Below are 19548 nucleotides of genomic sequence, written 5' to 3'. Positions count from 1 at the left end.
CCCACCAATGGCTGATGGGGAGGGGAAGGCACTTGGCCAATCAGCGCCCGCCTCCGCCGCCCGCATTGAGTGCAGACCCCGCCCCGCGCGGGCGGTGGCGTCCCTGCCCAGTGTCTGCCTCGGCTTGCGCCTGCGCGCCGGGAGCTCCCGCCCTCGGAGGCACCGAGCTGCACCGGGTACGGGGCGCCGGCCTTCCCGGCACCGCGTCGCGCCTTTCCCCACCCCACTGTACGCGGGCCTGGCTCCACGCCGTAGAGGCCGGCCGGTGGCCTAGCCCGCTCTACTCTACTGCGCCTTTGCCAGGACCCAGTGCCCACCCCCGGGTGCGCGGGCCCAGTGCGGCTGCGCCGGGCCACGCGCCGCGGCGGAGCCTCTGCCTGGTCACGTGGGAGACGCGCTGCAGCAGCTGATTGGCTGCGGGGTGGCGGCGGCGCGAACGTCGCCCGCGCGGTAAGGGGGAGGGGGTCCGTGCCGGCGTTGCCATGGGAACGGGGCCCACGGGATGGGCGTGCCGAGGGGCTCGGTGTGGGACAGTGCCCGTGTAACACCGGGAGCGGAGCCTGGCTTTCCGCCGGCATGAGCTCTCCACCGCAGAGCTGGGAGGAACAGGGCCGAGCGCCGGGCAGGGTGAGGGATCTTCGCCGTCCAGGGTCAAATCGATGTAAACTTGAAGGTTTCATAGCACGGTCCGTGTGCTGACTGTTGCTGGATGAAGCTGTCCCGACTCTCTCGTCATCTCTTCTGCTGCTCTCTCTTGTTTTGGTGGTTGAGTTAATCTCTCGGGTGAGCTCTGATTCAGTGGGAAACAAATTGAGCTTTTTTGTGGCTAGGCTCTTCTGTCAGATGGAGCTGTCAATCCAATTGATTTTTCCTTTATATGGTTCATGGATGTGAGAATGTATGGTAGTGTAGGCAGGAAAACAGGTTTGCCCTTTCAACAGCAACCTGCCCTTAGATTATGCAAGTGCTGGTGACGTGCTTTGCTTTGAATTTCAGAAACTTGAACCAAGTTAGCAGAATTGGCTCAGCTAATGGATGGGCTAGCACCAGAATTCATGGACCCTATTCCACAGGAAGGTGGCCCCTCAAGGAGTGACTGTTGGTAACACACTGTTTATTTTGCTCTATAGCTCAGTGATGCGCGTGTGCTGGCTCGTGGGCAAAGAGAAATGCACTCAGCGAGTGAAACTGCCACACTTGGAAGCTGTGGTAATTGGGCGTGGCCCAGAGACTGGGATAACGGATAAGAAGTGTTCACGGCAGCAAGGTAAGGGGATTTTGCTCCAGTCCTACTTTCCATGTGCAGCAGCAGCTGAACTTGCCTCGTTCCTCTATGTGGTCTGCAGTGTTACCTGGTTCTTGAAGTCATCAATCCTTTTTGAGAAGCACTTATGGAGATCTCTGGGGCCTACAAAATCAGACACCCAACGACAGGATGTCCACCTCCATAAACTAAAGCTTTGAATCTTATTGTGAGTTCCCAAGCCCACAGCTGTGCTTCACTGCCTGCATCCCTACTTCGTGAACAGCCCTTCTTCTCCCTAATATTCCATTAACTGATTTTTAGCATGACTTGCTATTTTATACATAAAATAATGTGATCTTGGAGAATATATGAAAATACCTTTCACCTATAAAATACTGCACATCCACCTATAAAATACTGCACATCTTCCTTGCTTTATCTTCTGTGCCTCTGGACACAGTCTTGCTCTATGCCTTTTTGTCCCAGAGGGCTGGTAAGGATGCCAAGAATATGTATAAGACATCAACAGAATCCAGCTTTGTTCTGAAGTAATTCTACCCTTGGCTCAGCGTATGGGTTGGCTCTGTTTTACCTGTGGTCCTGGAAAGAAGAGAAGAGGCAGAAATATTCTTGGCATGCATTCACAAAGATCAGCTCCAGGAAGAAACAGCTCTTCAAAAAGAGGAGTGTTTTCTGCTCTGGGTGGTTCAGCAGAGTTCTTTTTATTTGCATGGTTTTGTGACACTTTTTTCTTTCTTTTCCAGTCCAGTTAAAAGCAGACTGTAACAAGGGGTATGTCACAGTTAAACAGGTATGTTTTTATGTCTGGATTGGCAGTATTTCTGGTACTTACTGGGACAGTTGTACTTAGCTCCACAAATGCTCCAAGTGATGATAATGATCACTGGGTCTGAGGCACCTGATGCTTTCTTATCACCAAGGGAGGTTACAGCAAGTGGCCCTCAGAAGTGAACTTTCTTCTTTGTGCACCTCAATGAAAGGCTGCACTGTTCCTTCCAGATAAGTTCCAGTCTAAGACAGCCAGACTTGCAGCATCAGGGAATGCTGTTGTGAGTCCTCAATCAGTTCTGTTGGGTGCTGCATTTGAGAGACTTTGGACTTCCTCTACTAAACTTATCTTTCTCCTGAGGCTTAAACTTCATAAGATAAGGCAGCCCTTTGTTTGAGGTTGAAGTTCTTGCGTTAATGGGACTACTCGCTTGTAGAAGATTTTTGTGGGTGAGCTGGTAAGAGCTGGAGATGTGGTTACTTATGGGAAAAGATAGGATGTGAGACAGAACTGCTGGAGTGCTCCTGTTACCAGATGGATGGAGGCAGGCCTGCTCCCTCACACTTACGAGACCCAGCATCTCTGAGATAATGTGAAGGGAAAGGTCTCTGCTGCTGGTGTTTGTGGGTGTGTGCCCACAGCATCAGCCTGCGCGGACAGTACAACAACACGTTCTACTGACGAGGGGCAGCGTCTTCTCTCCAAATGCCTCCACAGCCCACTAAGCACAGGCACCCCAGGGGCATCTGGTGAATCTGGAAGAGATATCTAGGACAGTTTTTCTCAGAAATCAACCCTAGTCATGATTTGAATATTGTGTTGCTGGAGTCTCAAAACTGGGAGTACTTTCTGGTGGTGGATGCTAGCATGTTTTCTCTGCCTGTTGAAGAGTTGCTCCCCAGGTGAGAGGTGTGTGGCACAAGGTTCCACTGATCAGTTGTTTGATACTTTATTCGCTGATGGGAAGCATCCGTGACCTGAGTGAAACTGCAGAGCTGTAGACTAAAGAGATCCTGGCTGGAATCAGGTGTGTGCTTCATTGCAGTGAACACCAAGTGAGAGGTATAGTACTGTCTTGTGAAGCATGCAGGTGTGGCAGTGACAAAGCTAATGAAAAGTCTCTCTGACTGAGTTCATCAGTCACAGGAGAGAGCTGATTTCCTGAAGCTCGTTTTGTGCATAAACATTAACCAAAAGCATTTTGCTGAAGACTCCTAATTTTTGTAGGGTCACCCACATGGTGATGCAAAATCCATTTATCGAGCAATCACTGTAGGTTCCCTACATCACAATGTGCTGAAATAATTTGCTAAAACTACTGTTACTCCTCAGAAATAGTTGCTGCTGTTACTAGTTGTTTAATAGGTTGCTGATTTGTGAGGGAAGTGCAGCGCAATCGATACTGTAACTGTGTAACTTCTGCAGACCCTGGCTCCCTGTGATGCCAGGCCCTGAGGTTGTGTGCTGACAGCTGTGACTGCAAGACTGGGACAGAAACAGATGTCCACAGTGCTGCACTGCCTGGTCTGCTAAGGCAGATTGATGTGGGTACAGAATGCGTTTGCTTTCCAGGATAATGGTATTCCAGGAGAACTGAGCAGAAGTTGGCGATTCCACTTACAACATAATTTTCTACTATTTTTTCCTTTTTCTGTCTTACAAAGATAGGGGTCAACCCAACTAGTGTTGATCTTGTGAATATTGGCAAGGATGAAGTGGTGAAAATGAAGCCAGGCCAGGTTCTGCATATTGTAAATAACCTTTACCCCTACACGGTGCAATTTGCCGAAGAGTCTGGGAAAACTGTTCCAAAAGCAGACAAGATGCCACATGAAGGCTTCTGTGAGAATGATGATATAGAGCTTGTGCCCAGAAAAACAATGAAGTTGGAGGTGGTAGATACACAAGACAGTTCTACAAATCCAAAGCTAAGCAATACCAGTGTATCTACACATGAAGGAACTTCGAGCAAAAAGGCAAGTGTTTTGGTATTAATAATTGTGCTGTTTCTCCTGGGGTTGTCTCCTCTGTGAGGAGACATGGTCTTGTGCTTTTGTGGATTCTGCTGGTGGCAGGCATCTCAGGTGAGCACAGATCCTCAAAGTATACAGAGCATGAGAGGTGTTATGTGCTCCTGACATCACCCAAACCCTGGGAAAGTTACTTGGGACCCATTTTAACCTGACTTGAGGGTTAGGTGTGTGTGAGGATGAGCAAAGGAGGATTTAATCTCTGATTTCAGCTGCAGTTTCTGCTAGAAGAACAGTCTATGTGAGCTCCATTTAGCTGCAGTCACCCAAGGACACTGTCCTGACTCTTGAGTGGTTATCTAAAAGCAAGTGCACAGAGAACAGAACAACCTGAGCCTTTTCTTTTTAAAATTTGTTTGTAATTGCATGAGGCTTTTTTTCTCCTCCTGCTTTGTTCATTCCATATGGCAGAACCATGTTTACATTAGTGAATGTTAGCAGCCAGAATCTTTGAAAGGGAGTTTTTAGCCCTGTGACATGGACAAAATAAAAGACCTTAATGCAGTTGGAACTAGTGCAGTGCTGGAGGAGAAGGCACCGAAATGAAACCCCTTAAGACAAAATTTTATTCTCAGGTTGCTGTGAGTTAACCACTTATTTCATTTGTGGACTTGGGCTAGTTATATTAGGGGCAGATTTGTGGTGGAATGAGCAGGGAGATGACAACTCACACTGTTTCCCTGACAGAACCATAATAATGTAAGAATGTGATGAATATTATTACTGCTCTGAATAGTTAAAACATCTGTTAAAACATCTGTTTTGAAAAAGGTGCACTCAAGACACGCCTTCTATTAGGTGTTAAGAAGTAGCTTGTGTTGGCTTGATCTTCCCGTGCCGTTATTGTGTTCTCTACAAGCCACTGCACAATATAAAAAAATCAATACATCTAAGGATAAGGCCGCACACTGCAACTACTTTTTTCTGTGCAGAGCAGTATGGGATAGGACAGTTAATGGAGATCTTTATTCTTTTTTTGGTTCTTGTGATCCCTAAAGCAGAGGGCCTTGTGCCATGACACGTGCAGGCAAATTATTAAATTTAAATGCATTTATAGCTCCCTGCTGTTAAATTTACAATGTTTGGAAGATTGAACTTTCCATCTTCACAGTATCTTGTTAAAAGTTTTCAAAAGTAGCTTTTTGGGGGCAGTTGGAGCAGGTAGGTTGGCATTTTATAGAAGGGAAATAATTGAGCTATCATTCAGCTGTTATTGGTATTAATAATTGTATTCATTTGTATACTGCTGTATACAAATGAATATTCTTAACTGAATACTTTGAATTATGTAATTGGACGGTTAATTGTCTTACAATTTATTTTTCCCATTCTGTGCTATAGGAACATTTAGGACACTGGAGTCAGGGTCTAAAGAGCTCCATGCAAGATCCAAAAATGCAGGTGAGATCTGTGTACTTGTACTTTACAGTAGATCCCGTCTAGTAAAGCTAAATGAGTTTTCTTTCTTCCTTCTGCAATTTGCTTTGACAGTCTGGTTAATCAGTGGAGTCCTGCAGAAAGGCTGAAATTTACTTGCATCTCTCTCTGTAGTAACATTAACTTGGGAATCTCCACTGTACTGATTTTGCAGATTCTCATTGTGTTAATTATCTTTGAGCTCTGTACTGTGAGATTTGGCCAATAGATTTCAAAAAGGTTGATGGGAGAGTAGGCGAGCTGTGAAGTTGCTTTGTTTCCCCAGGGAAACCAGCTAAAATGGGGTTATCGTTTGAAGCTCAGCAGGCCACAGGGGTTCCCATTCTCCAGCAATCAGCTCTGTGTTGTTTCTTACTGCAGTTTCGTGGTTTCCAGAAAATTCTTAACTTTCACACCTTTATGTTAGCTGACAGGATCCACCCCCTGGTCTCACTGGGCCCCTTCAGGTGATGATCACCGTTAGGCTGAAGATAATTTAGAGTCATAGTGTATGTTGAGTTGGAAGGGACCCATCGAGATCATTGAATCCAGCTCTTAGCCTTCACAGGACATCCCTGGAAATCACATCATGTACCTGAAAGCGGTTCTTGAACTATGACGGACCTGGTGCCATGACAGCTTCCCTGGGGAGCCTGTTCCAGTGCCCAGCCACCCTCTGGGTGAAGAACTTTTTCCTGATATCCAACCTAAGCCTCCCCTGACTCAGCTTCAGGCCATTTCCTCAAGTCACTGATCATGAGAGTGAAGAGATCAGTGCCTGCTGCTTCTTGTCCCCTCACAAGGAAGTTGTAACTGCAGTGAGTTCTTCCCTCAGTCTCTTCCAGGCTGAACAGACCAAGTGACCTCAGCTGCTCCTCATCCAGCTTCACCTCAAGGCCCTTCACCATCTTCTTAGCACTGCTTTGGACATTTTTAAGAGCTTTATGTCTTCTATTGTGTGACACTGAACTGCCCCAGCCCTCGAGGTGAGGCTGCCCCAGTGCAGAGCAGAGCGGGACAATCCCCTCCCTTGCCTGGCTGTGATGCTGTGCCTGATGCACCCCAGGACGCGGGTGACCCTCCTGGCTGCCAGGGCACTGCTGGCTCATGTTCAGCTTCCGATTGGCAGGACTCCCAGCTCCCATTCCATGGAGCCGCTCTCCAGTCTTTTGCTCCCCAGTATCTCTCTATGTCCAGAACTGCCCTGTCCAAGGTGCAGAATGGAGCGCTTTACCTTGTTAAACTTCTGCCCAGCCCTCTAATTTGTCTAGGTCCCTCTGAAGGGCCTTCCTGCCTTCAAGGGAGTTGACAGTTCCTCCCAACTTAGTGTCATTGGCAAACTTGTTTTCTGTTCTTTCCAGTCCTGTGTCCAGGCCATTTATGAAGATGGTGAGGAGCACAGGGCTAAGGATGGAGCCCTGTGGAACCCACCAGTGACAGGTCACCAGTCTGATGTCACCCCTGTAACCCTTTGTGCCTGACCTGTGAGCCAGTTCCTTGTTCAGCCGATAACTAAACAGAAGGCTCCTGTTTCTTGATTGATTTTTCTTCTAATTCAGGTGTGAAGTGTTGAACTGCATCGATTTACAGGAGAATTGGATGCCCGTTGTTCTAGAATTGCCAGCACTTTCAAATGAGTCTATCTATAGGGGATGATAAAACCATGGAAATTCTTCTGTGCTTTTTAAGCATGAAGCTTAATTTTTATCCCTGAAGCAGAATTCTTTGTACTTACCAAAATAGGGCTTTCTTGACCCAAAATTTAGAAGTGTTCTTTTAATGTTAGACACAAATAACTGTTAATGAGTGAAGGTTAGCTTTATTAGTTATAGTTTCAATCTGAATACACAAACAATAGAATTCCTATCTTTTCTTTTTAATCAAATGGCCAATTTTATTTTATATTTTAATCAAATATGGCCATATTTCTTTTTTTCTGAAAAGAGTTGAACGTGATCCTGTTCCTGTTAGTGGCAACAGCAGACATTGGTATGTGTGCATAAAATACCTTGCTGCTGAAAGATTTGTGTACCAATAGAACTCTAATCTTCTTTCCTGTAGAGTAAGACTGATCTGTATATAAACATGCAAGAATAACTAGCAAAGGTGACAAAGACACCATCCATCTCTCATCAGCTGGTGCACTGCTAAGAGACCAGAGACACAATACACAGTTCCTGTGTCACAACCTGACACCTTTTTATTGCTGGGTTCTCCCCACTGTTGTCAACAAGCTTCCCAACCATTTCTCTTCCTCAGCTGCACTGAATTGTTGCAGAAGGCAAAACAAAATGAAAGCAGGAAGAAGGACATGATAGACAGGAATCTGTTCTCTTTCTTGTCAGTGATCTTACAAAGCAGCACACTGGGTAGGACAAACTGGAATAGCCCAGATCTGAGTATTTTTATCTTCGTAATGCTGGTGGAGGTCTGCAGCACACTGCTGGTAGCTCATCTGAGATTTGTGCTTCACTCTGGAAATCTGCAACCTAGTGCATTCCGACATATTCTGTATTGAGCACAGTGGTTTTGTTTGTGACTGCAGAGCTCAAATGTAGCCTGATGGAAGTAGAGTTCCCTAGGCCTCACTGATATCTCAGTCCAGGTGATTTTCAAGAGTTCATATACCTCTTTAGTTATGGTTAACTTACTGCAAAGTAAGATTAGAAAGTTTTTGCCTTTTATAATAAAGTATATGAAACAGAATGCTGGAACACCTTTCCATAGCTGCCTGGTATATGTTATGGAAGAGGGTGCTTACCCTGGAGCAGCTTAATTCCAGCAAAAATTTTCCCTGGATAGCATCTCTCTACTAAATATAGTGTTTATAGGAATAATATGTAAGTAATCTAGTTATTTCATTTTTGCAAGGTTTACAAAGATGAAAAGACTGTAGTCATCAAGGATAAATATCCCAAAGCACGTTACCACTGGCTTATCTTACCATGGGACCCTATTTCAAGCCTGAAGTCAGTCACCAGGGACCACCTTGAACTCCTGGAACATATGCATGCTGTTGGGCAAAAAATGATCGAACAGTGCCCTGCCAGAGAGAGCCTGGAGTTCAGACTGGGTTACCATGCTATCCCCAGTATGAGGTAAGACCTAGAGGAGTCATGTGGTGGACATGCTGTTCTTCCAGTTACACAGATTTGGGGCTAAATCCATGAGGAGATTTGGCGTTGCTGAAGAACAGGCAGTCCTCCTCAACACTAGAGACAGCTTGGTGTGCAGTCCTTTGCCCCACACTGCTGTATAGATCCTGATGCACCGGCATCTTGGGCACAGAGGGGAAATGCCTGTTGGGTTTCTCTAGCAGAGGTTGGTGCCTGGGGCTGTGGGATGCCTGTGGTCCAGCCCCAGTGACAGGAGCACTGCTGCCATAGCTAGAGCATCCTGCTCCCATGGCACCAGCAGGAGATTAGAGACTGACTCCTAGACCTGTCAAGTCCTGCCTAATACCGAGCAAGGATTTGAGTCTTGTGTCTAAGTCCAGACCTTAGAGTGTCCAAGTGTCTGTTGATACTGCAGTCAGTTCTTCTCCAGTTCTTGAATGAAGCTTTTGAGCACTGATCAAGTCCCATTCAATTACTCTACAAATAATAAAACTTTGGTTTATTATTAAACCTTTAATAAACGTGTGGTTTGCTAACGCTACTGTCTCCGCCTTTTTGGAAACTAGCAGGAATATAGATGCAGTGAGGGACCAATGGAATATGCAGACTAGTGACCCTGACTTTATAGGTGACGTGATATGCTTGGCAAGAGACAGTGCTTCCAGAACAGGCTGTGTTTCTTCTGTCACAGGGTCAGGACTGACCCACAAGGCTGGCATCCTGCTGAATCATGTTTGCAACTGATACAACTGCAAAACAGCTTTGAGCATTAACCTTCTCTCACATCTACGTTATATTTTTTTTCAGTCAGCTACATTTGCATGTAATCAGCCAAGATTTTGATTCTCCAGCCCTGAAAACCAAAAAGCACTGGAATTCTTTTAATACAGACTACTTCTTAAACTCTCAAGGTAATGATTATATGTTATAAAGTACTTTCTATAACATATAATCCCGCTTGTAGGTTCTGGCTTCAGGCTTTTCTTCCAAACAAATGTGCAAGTCATACATTTTATTGCAGTAAGTGAAAGGTTTTATTTAATTTAAGATATTGGGGTAAAGATATTGACTGCGTTAAAGTCAAGAAATTTTGTGTCTGGTTTAAATTAGGATGCAGCAATGACACACTGTACATGCAAAACAATGCACAGAGATTTGCAGTGTCATGTGTTTCATGATGCTACATGGTCTCAATCCCTATGGTCTTTTTTATTTTTATCCCCAGATGTGATAGAGATGGTGAGAAGCAAGGGAAAAGTGATGGTGAAAGACCATACCGCTGAACTTCTCAAACTTCCCCTCAGATGCCATCGCTGTAAACAACAGCTGTCCACAATCCCACAGTTAAAGGAACATCTTCAGAAACATTGGCCAAAATGATATTGTAAAAATCATCTTTCAGTGTGTCTTCAGATTTCAAGCCAACACAAAGACCACAAAATGTTAATGGAAATGTATGTTTATTAACTAGAATGACAATTGTAATGTGGGGAGAAGTGGCCTGGAAACAGCAGCATACTAATTTAGTAATAGCTTCAACAAAAACTCAAGCCCTCTTCTTCCTTCCTACTAAAAATGTAAATAAAGTGACTTCTGAAATGGAAACTTTTTGGTTGCAGCTTTATTGTGGTACAGCCACACAAATCTGTAAGTGAACTGAAGTCTGGGAGAAGTGCTTTGTTTTGATGAAAGGATTTATTTTAATTCAGAAGCTGAACTGTGTCAGATCTAGGTTTCTACTGAGAAAGGAAAGAAATAACAATTTAGAGGTCTTACTCTTGATGTTTTCTGCTTACCACTGAAGTTCCTCCTGTGTGTTAATGTTGCAGGCACTGGTGTGGCTGACAGAATGTACTGTCAGTGGAGAGGCAGGAGCAGCAGCTGATCACCCCCAGTTCGCTGAAAGGCCTGACAGTTGAGTGCTGCTGAACTGCCCCTCAGCTAGGGGACAGCCACTGCTCAGGCTCTAAGTGGAGCAGAAATCTCTTTTGGGTACAAGGATGTATTTAAACATTTTTTATGTAATACATTTGTAATATATTATGACCAGCTTTACTGCTTCCCAGAGTAATAAAACTATCAAGGTTTGCAGTTGCTTGTGTGCATATGTTGAGGTTGGTACAGAAATTCTGTGGTTTAATCCTGTACTGTTTCTCCAATCAGGATTTTAGTGAGCCTCTAATCATTTTAGTATTGTCAAGATGTGATCTTCCACAGCTCAGCTTCATCCTAAGCCCGACTTTGAGTTAGGTAAGATGCTCTCTGGGTGAAATGGCTTTCAGAAAAAGAGTGCACAGAGCTTTTGTTATACAAGCAAAGTGCTGCTCCTAAACAGTAACACATTCTCCAGGGAGAGGGTGTCCTTCCATTCCCCCATGCAGCAGCGGGTTGCTGTACCCACTCAAATGGGGAAAATACTAAGTTGGTGTTGTTGGAAAAGATTAAAGATGTTTCTGTTGTAAAGTTGTTCCCAAAAATGTGCTCTTTAAACCTGGTATGCAAGAAGCCAATCCACACAGAGGGTCACATTTATTTCATGCTTGTGCATAGACGGGTGCTGGCTGGTGAATCCACAGAGCCAGCACACCCAGTTCTAGCCAAGCAGACTAGCTAAGATATTTTCATAATATCTAAGTTTGCACTTACCTGCTGTCTAAATGCCTGCCTACTCAATAGCTGTTGGACAATCCTTTGCCTGCTTCAGTTAAAGATACACTGTGTTTTGAATTTATTGTGCATGTTCAGTAGGTAGGATTCTTCCTTTGGAGGTGGGTAGTCTAAGTTCTAGACATATGGCTTTCACACTATAATGAGCTAAGTTTATCTAAAGGATGCTTTTTTTAGCTGATTCAGTTAATTTCAGTAAAACATATGGAACCTTGCGAAATGCAGTGTCCAGTATCTTATGCATGATGTTTGTTTGTGTCTTCTACTTGTTTCAAAACTATTCTGCAAGACCTGCCATTTCCCACTTTAATGGGTCTTTAAAGTATTTATTGTTCTCCTGTGACTCACTGTGCAAAATCTTTTCTTAAACCATTCATCTTTGTACCAGAACAGGGTACATTAAGGTGAACAGTTGGCCATGGCCTAATTTAAAACACCAGTCACAGTTCACCTATTGCTGACATCAGTAATAATACGCCTTAAATTACAAAATAAAGCTTAGAGAGTGAGGAACAAGGACAAAAGCACAGCCAGTCTGTGAATCCATTCTTGTCACAAACTAGGGCTTGAGCTGGCTCCAGAGGTAAAGTGCTAATGCTTTGCAACGGGAACTAATTAGGACCAAGGCCAGTTGCAAATGCTAGAGAGCTGTCTGTGGTCTTCCTCATAGCAGACACAGGCCAGAAAGGGAAGCCCATGCTTCTTCATAGTGAAATGTGCTGCTTGTAGCCCATGGCCCATCACTTCTGGGTGGGAGTTATGGTTTTAGTACCTCTCAGAGCAGGTCAGAGTGAAGCATAAACCCCTGCAATCCATCTGGGAACAGCATGCAGCTGAGTCACAGTTGCCACACACTCAAAATGTGGAGCACGGTTCAGAGGGACAAGCCTATGTATGATGTTGTAAATCAGCAGCATCACCAGGAGAACCACTGCCACCAGGGTTGACCCTGGGGGAGGGATGGCAGCATGTCCAACACTGTGTGAGGTCACCACTGTATGGGAAAAGTCTGCAGGAATGGCAGCAATGGGCACAAGCTCTCTGAAGCCAAGAAGGGGTAGCCACCTATAGGGGTAGCCTCAAGGCCATGAAGGAAACTAAGGCAGAAAACTTAGACATTGTCACAAATTAGTGTGCGTCTTTGCACGGGACCCACAGCCTTCCTCCAATATTTCCTGTACAGCTGGTAAGTCCATACAGGAGACTGTGAGCAACCAACATGACATCTTTATTGGAAGAGAGCTGCAGAATAGCAGCATTACCTTAACACTCATCAGCCAATGATGATAAAGCATCTCCCTTCCACACCTGGCTGTTGTTAGATCTCTCTGAAACTCTATTATAATCTTCTGTGATATTGTTACAGGAATGAGGCCTAAAGCTAAGGAAGATGTGGTAAAGACTTTCCATGAGATATGTGAAGGGATTAACATGGGCTGATGGTAGGCCAATGGGGTGGTATGTTATCAGGTGAAGGGCCAGATCACCCCTTGCCCCTGCAGCCCGCCCGGTGGAAAAGAGAATGGTACAAGAATTGTATTTCACCCTGATGAAAACCCCACTGCCTTTGTTGTCTCTTTGTAACTCTTAATACTCATTTACAAAGAAGGTTCTTTCCCCCTCCTCTCTGTTTACAATTGCAGTTAGAGAACATGAGACTATAGTCTCATCTCTGCTTTTCCCAAAGAGAATAAATTTATTCTTTGAAAGCCTCCAAGGCAGAGGATGAGAACATAACCACCTTGCAGACAAGTCAAGGGTCTTACTCGTCTCTCCCCCAGAGCAGGGATGCTTCTTTGAAAAGATCTGTGACTGACTCCATTGGAACATACCTGGGAACACTTGTACAAAGCACTCTACACTTGTATTTTGCAGGTGTGTTTATCATTGGCAATCTAACAAGAACTATAATCTATTGCTCCAATGAATCACACTGTTTGTGCATCTGTTCATGAACTTCCTACGAACTTGATGGATTTATGTTCCTTTTGTGTTTAATGAAGCTAATCAGCAGACAGGTGAAAAATATCTAAAAAGAGAAACAGGCTTCCATACAACTGTATTTGCTCAGAGGTTGAGACATCTTTAAAGTTAACTCCATATTTCTGCATTAATGGTTTACTTCAGTTCCGGCTAACTGTGTTTGTAGGAGCCCCCACAGAATTCCTAAGAGTAAATTCAACATGTCTGTAATGAGAGTAACTAAAACTGAATATATTTCAAGATTACATGCATCACTAAGAAAGCAAAAGAACATGGCAGCAGAAATCAAGGGAAAGCTGACTCCTAGCTGCTGCTGAGAAGAAACCAAGGTTCAGCAACTGCAGAAGTAGCAAGCAGGATATCCCCCCTCGAGGCTCACCCACAGTAGGTGCTGCTTCCAGCTCCACTGCTCCTTACTCCAGGTTCACTCAGGAGGGAAAAGTATAGGGGAAGACAGTAAGAATTTGATGAATAGTTTATAAGACTGGTCTTCACAGAGGTTTTGCCTTGGTGGGAGAACAAGAAAGCACGCCTAACACAAAAGGGTCTTTGGCTTTCACCATCACCATGACGGAAAAACAAAAGAAATCCTGCACATGCTTAGGCAAAGCACGAATCCTCAGTAAGCCAGTGGCAATTTTATATTTTCTTGTGCTCTCTTTCTAGACAATAGATTAGGTTGTGCAAGACCTCGGCATTTCTTGGCATTAGATTTAGGAATGTCAGGAATTATTGGTGTCAGTGTTACATTTCAGTTGAAGAGTGCTCTGCAGAGGAGCACAGACTCTCTCAGCAACCCATTCTCCAGATCTGGTAGATGGCTTCTGTATTTCACCATGGACTATGCTCTGCTACCATTTTGAAGACCCAGATCCTGTGAAACAATCTTGCCCTGTAAAGACTTTAATGTGTTTTGCCGTCTCAAAAGGCTTTACCCTTGGAGAAACTCTTTCCAGTGTAGTCACAATATTTGACAACAGGCTTAAGTCACCCCCACACAACCCAGAACAGGCCATGCAACTCAGAACAACTGGAAATTAGATGTGCTCCAATGCTTCACACTGAAAAAAATACTTTTACCACTCCCCTCCAGCAAGCCCAAGCCAGCACAACAGACAGTGCAAGACTAAATGGCCACCCCAATCTGCTGGAGTTCTTGCCACACAAAACCAGTGACCCACAGCACTGCACATGCCCATGCTGTCAGAACACAGCTCGCTGCTGTGCCATTAAACAACTCCAACAGACAGTAAACACCTTGTTTGTAAGGTGTTTTTCTGCAGAACCCAATGGCCTGAACACTGCAGCTGCCAGGCCAAAATTAACCAAGAAAGGGATGCTACCACTGAGAGGGTTTCCAGCTTCATCTCCTTTCTCTGCTCCCAGAACTACTGCTGTTACTTCTCGCATCAGATGACAGAAGTATTCTGGGGTAAAATCTAAGCTGTGCATTTTATTGCCCCATCATCAGAATACAGCTGCTGATCGGTCAGTGCCATAAAGCACCATTACTCTCTCTTCTTGATCTCAGATAATTAGGGTAGTATTAACCAGCAGACACCAACACCTGTGCCCTGCTTTTATTTGTGTTTTCCTCTGTCAGAGACCTCCCTGGTGTGAACAGGCTCAGTTTCAATACAATGGCTGTTGGCACTGCAGGATTCATTCTGATATAATAAAGCCATAATGAAAACCTTGTATCAGCAACACCCAGCTTCAGCAGAGAAGACACAAAATTTGTTTGGCAACTACAATAATTTGCTATTGGTACAGTCTTACAGGTGAGTTCTCTAAAGCAGCTGAAGTGCTTAAAATGTGGCCTGTTATCATAGCAGGTATCAAGTCTGGGAGGGAGGGATCCAGTGAAGATAACCCATCCAACACTGGTGGGATTGCCTCTTCCAGAAGGGGGGAACAGTGGTAGGAGCTGTCAGAGCTGCTTATCCTTTCACTCCCCAGCCTCACAAGCCAGCTCTGCAGTGGACATGAGTGGCTGTGCCCATAAGTGTGATGCCATATGGGTTGCAGTCAGAGGTGCACCAGGCGGAGGGACCCTTCACTTGCACAGCCCTAAGAACAGTGTATCAGAAACACCAGAACAGCAATGGCTTCTGCAAAGATATAACGAAATTATATGAAAAGTTATAGTTCAGAGTCCACAGGGATTACTTGACTTCTGGCTACTGGAGAAGGTGCAGCTTCCACTGTAGATTTTTATTGAATTTTGGTGGAGTCAGTACTTCTGCATCTGAAAGACAAATGGAACAAGTGTCAGAACAGGGGTAACAGCATATAGTTTCTTCAAGAGCTGTCAGCTACTTTGTTCACTTTTCTTACATCAAAGGATACCGAGAAATCTCTTGACATCTATCATTTCCCTGTAGTGACTGATCACCAGCCTGCACAGGAGAGTGCCCTCAGAAGACCTGCTTTCACCAGGAAACGTCTGGGCACAGCAAGTCCCCTCTCAATCGTTAAGTGTTACTGTTCAGAACGAGGAGGCACAGGCACAAAGCCACAATCACTAGTGGCACAAAGCAGAACTCCATTCATTCACCTGTCACTGGCCCATCATGCACCACAGTGAGCTGGCTCCTTCTGGAGTGAGTAAGAGACACCAGGCTTTTTCTGAAGCCAGCCCTGGCAAGTGGCTATAGACAGGCTGCATCTATAGATTCAACAGACAATCTCCCCAGGCAATTTCAGGACCAGCAGGGAAAGTAGGATGTAGCACTAGGGGAAAGATGGAAGACTGAGGAGTTGGGACCACCCTTTGCTAGGTCTCTCAACCCTAATTTTGAGACGGCGAAGTGACATGACAGATTGTAGCCTGTAACCAGAGTCAAGGGCCTGGCCTAACTGCCAAAGCCAGAGAGAAAAATTCAGCAGGTAAGTTACAAGAAAAATTATCTAACACGTTCCTTAAGAAATCAGATTTTCAATTCCCTCACAACAGACTGACATTACACACACAGTAACCCAAGAGCAGTTGAGATATTTTAGCACAGGAGACAGTTTTAAGCTGAAACAGTTTTAGAGCACAAATTCAGAGCAAAATAAACTTTCTTAAGAAAGTTTATCCACAAGGCAGGATAGTACACCCATAAAGAAAAGCAAGGAACCACCACAGCTGAGTAACTGATACAACTGTTGGCAGGTAGCAGTGCTTGGAGAGCCTCCAAGCCCACTAACCTCCCTGACATTTCACACCCAAACTTAACTCAGAGCCTCAACTAACCTTGTACAACAGGAGGCATCATCCTCTTTTGCTGATAAGCAGCCATAATGCTGTTTGCAGTTGAATTGGGTCCCAAGACCTGTAAGAAGAAATAGCCATGTTCCAACCTGAACAATGCAAGGCACAAGCAGGGATGCCATCAAAGGAAACTCTGCTATGATTGTCCAAAACCTGGAGACCTCACAGTACAAAGTGAACAGGATCAAAGTGTGATTGGTGTCATCAAAGCCCAGTAATGTCTGAGAAAAGTTAACACAGAGGCAGAAAGAGAGAACTGCTTTCACACAGCTTTTCATGACACAGAACACTTATCCACCACCTATTTCTTCACAGCACCATAAATGTCATGATTCAGCAGGACTGACTTCATTACAGCACCATCAATATTTAAAGTTCATCTGGGAGTCTCTGTTCCCTGTCACACAGAACAATTTTAGTCTGTCTTTTAAGAGTCCTGCTAATCAGCAGTTGGGGGGAAGATACTGGGGAACATTTTGTGTTCACCACAAATACTCAGAAACCACTTATCAGAAATAAAGACTTTTTTACTCTGGAAGGGAACTAACTAAGGCCCTTGTGACTTCCTTATTCTGCATTAAGCTGAAGCTTAGAAGCCTGACATAACACTTCTTTATGTAACTTACTCCTTATGATATATGGTTCAGACTTAATTGACCAATCCAGTAGCTTTTCACTTCACAAGACCTGCTCTACTCCAGTACACTTCTACCATTAGGCCTAGAAAAGAGGGAGTGCTCCCATATTCTACAAATTGCTTAAGATGGAGCTTACAAAAACAAGTCACCACTAGGACAAGGCAACACAAGCCTCAGAAGACCTCATCACATCCAATGTGGCACTCAGTGCAGGGGTCACAGCAGGCTATACATGTTGTACCCATCTAGTGTACTCAGCAGGTCCTGCCCAGAATATCTACTGAACCTCTAACAGAAAAAAACCCCAGATTTTGAAAGCCATGGAAGGAGTCTAGGCTCTGTGCTGGAGAATGCAAAATACTGCTAAACACTTGATACTGTCTAGTGAGAGTGACAGGTATTGTGGATGAGCACAGACCAGGCTGACAGAGCTCTGTTGCAGATCTGGAGTCCAGATTTCTGGGACTGAGGTCTCCATCAACTGCAAAACCTCTTCCAGGACTTGCTGCAGTGCCCCAGCTTGCTCATCATAACCAAAGAGCACAAGTTGCTTCAGAAGGATGTGTATCTCTCCTGCAGGAGGGAACAGAAGCAATAAAATAGCAATCAACACAGGTATACTAAATAAACAGCTGCATTTCTTTGCTATCAGCACACAGGAAGGGGAGCAGCAACTCAGATCTTGTTCTGTTCCTACCGAGCCCCTACAATGTCCAAGAACAAAAACAAGACAAATCTGAAATGGTACTGAGAAGCCTTCTTTTCTCTGCTCCCAACTTCAAATGCAGAGAGTTCACATTATTCTGAGCACAGAGGCAGATTAATTAAACCAATTAATTAATTAATTCAATGCAGAGAGTTGTATGGACCAGACAGTTTTTCTCTCCAGCATGCACAGAAAGAGGAGGCACACTACCTTAGCTGTCCTCATCCTCACAAGTTGCAGCATGAATTAAGATCACCAACTGTCCTACCTTTCACAGTCTCAACAGCACGAACACTCTCTCCCAGGACTTCCAGAAGGGCAATATCTTCGAAAGGACTCCCCTCCTTCAGGCTGTATCTCTTACGCTCCGCCTTGCGTCTGTTCTTTGAGGATCGCCTGAAAAGAGCATGTTCAGTTACAGTGTGCACAAGAGATTAGCTGTTAGCAGGGTTACTGTTAAGCTGAAGGAACATCAACAGTGTGCAGGAAACTTGTCACTCAAGTCCTTGCCTTCTCCTGTGACAGAGGACTGTGTGTAACCTTAGGTGCTCTGACAATGTTTTCAGCACTATTCAACCAATATCCTTAGTGGTCTGAACACAAGACAGGAGTCAGGCTGTTTCTCTGTTCCAAAAAGGATTGCTCCATGTTCCAGCAAGGTTAAAGCATGTCTACAACACAAAGCAGGAGATGTTCCAAGCACAAAGCAGTAGTCACTATCAGGCAAAGTTGAGGTCCACTTAAAACACTGGTGGCCAAGGTCTGTGCTTAGCTGTGAATATTTTAATTTCTGCCATCTCCAGAGCCTTGCTCAGCTCCTAACCATGATCACAGGAAAGCAACTCCTTTCACAGACCAGACCTACTTGCATAATGTTCCTAAGTGATCCATACACTCTGATGCTGAATACTAAAGCTGCATTCTCCTTCTTGTTTACATCTGTTCCACAAGAAAAAAAAGTGTCTAAAAAGTCCTAATTTTCCCCACAACTGTATACTTCCACAATTCAGGCAGGGAATTCAGAAGTGGTCCCACAGACTACACCAGCCTGTTACACACCCCACCTCACACTGTAGCTCATACTCTTGAGAGCACTCAAAAACAATGCACAAAACCACTGTGGGAAGACATTGGTATGAGATTTAGTAGCAAGTCCCACGCACCAAGCATGAAACCTGGGCCAAAGAACACAAGACATGCGCACAAGCCGTTAATGTTTGAGAGGCTCTGCCTGTATTCTGTGTCTAGCTTTCTACAGCCAGACATTCTGGCCACATGTCAAACATGCATGGGAGCCAGAACCCACCCGGAGTCTGTGCTCTCAGCTCCTCTGCTGTTCCTGTTGCACTAGTAGCTTTTGGCTTTTTCTGCTCTTTCCCTTCCAATGAGAGTTAAAATAACCATGAAATGCCTGTAATTAAAGCAGCTACAAGGCATGCACAGCTGCAAGGAGGAGCATGCCAAGCATGAGCAAGCTAACCTCCTGAATGCTGATGCCAAAACAGTCACTACCTGATTTGAAGGCAGATACCTACGCTGATATTCTTGAATTGCTGTGTGTATATTTGCTGTTCATGTCACTGGCTGTCACAACACTGCTGGTTTCAGAGAAAAGCTCCAATTCTGGGCAATTTGGCACTTCATAATCTGCAAAACATGGTAACAACTGTCACAGTATGGAAAAAGGTCAGAATTATTTC

General features: G+C 44.7%; 2 protein-coding genes across 4 annotated transcripts in view; one reads left to right on the top strand and one right to left on the bottom strand.

Moving 5' to 3' along the window:
• Nucleotides 1–131: 131 nt before the first annotated feature.
• Nucleotides 132–10733, top strand: APTX (aprataxin). Of its 3 annotated transcripts, none has more exons than XM_084225370.1 (8): nucleotides 132–176; nucleotides 1131–1267; nucleotides 2011–2057; nucleotides 3701–4012; nucleotides 5408–5467; nucleotides 8354–8580; nucleotides 9406–9509; nucleotides 9824–10733. In XM_084225370.1, the coding sequence occupies exons 2-8, from the start codon at nucleotides 1138–1140 to the stop codon at nucleotides 9976–9978; spliced, it is 1035 nt and encodes a 344-aa protein (XP_084081496.1). In that variant the 5' UTR covers nucleotides 132–176; nucleotides 1131–1137; the 3' UTR covers nucleotides 9979–10733. The 3 variants fall into 3 exon arrangements, with proteins under 3 accessions (XP_084081496.1, XP_084081495.1, XP_084081497.1); XM_084225369.1 differs by lacking the exon at nucleotides 132–176 and adding an exon at nucleotides 318–450; XM_084225371.1 differs by lacking the exons at nucleotides 132–176; nucleotides 2011–2057 and adding an exon at nucleotides 318–450 and having other exon boundaries at nucleotides 3705–4012.
• Nucleotides 10734–13057: 2324 nt separating this feature from the next.
• ELP1 (elongator acetyltransferase complex subunit 1) overlaps nucleotides 13058–19548 on the bottom strand; it is a 32693-nt gene continuing 26202 nt past the window's right edge. Inside the window, exons 32-36 of the mRNA XM_084225476.1 lie at nucleotides 19384–19495; nucleotides 18117–18244; nucleotides 17561–17715; nucleotides 16487–16565; nucleotides 13058–15496 (exon numbers count right to left, since the gene is read on the bottom strand). Of these exons, the coding sequence (XP_084081602.1) occupies nucleotides 15429–15496; nucleotides 16487–16565; nucleotides 17561–17715; nucleotides 18117–18244; nucleotides 19384–19495 (542 nt within the window). The 3' untranslated portion in view covers nucleotides 13058–15428. The remainder of the gene's footprint in view (nucleotides 15497–16486; nucleotides 16566–17560; nucleotides 17716–18116; nucleotides 18245–19383; nucleotides 19496–19548) is intronic.

This window comes from Fringilla coelebs (genome assembly GCF_963513975.1).
Source record: "Fringilla coelebs genome assembly, chromosome: Z".
NCBI classification, from domain to species: domain Eukaryota; kingdom Metazoa; phylum Chordata; class Aves; order Passeriformes; family Fringillidae; genus Fringilla; species Fringilla coelebs.
This window is presented reverse-complemented; position numbering and strand designations above follow the sequence as displayed.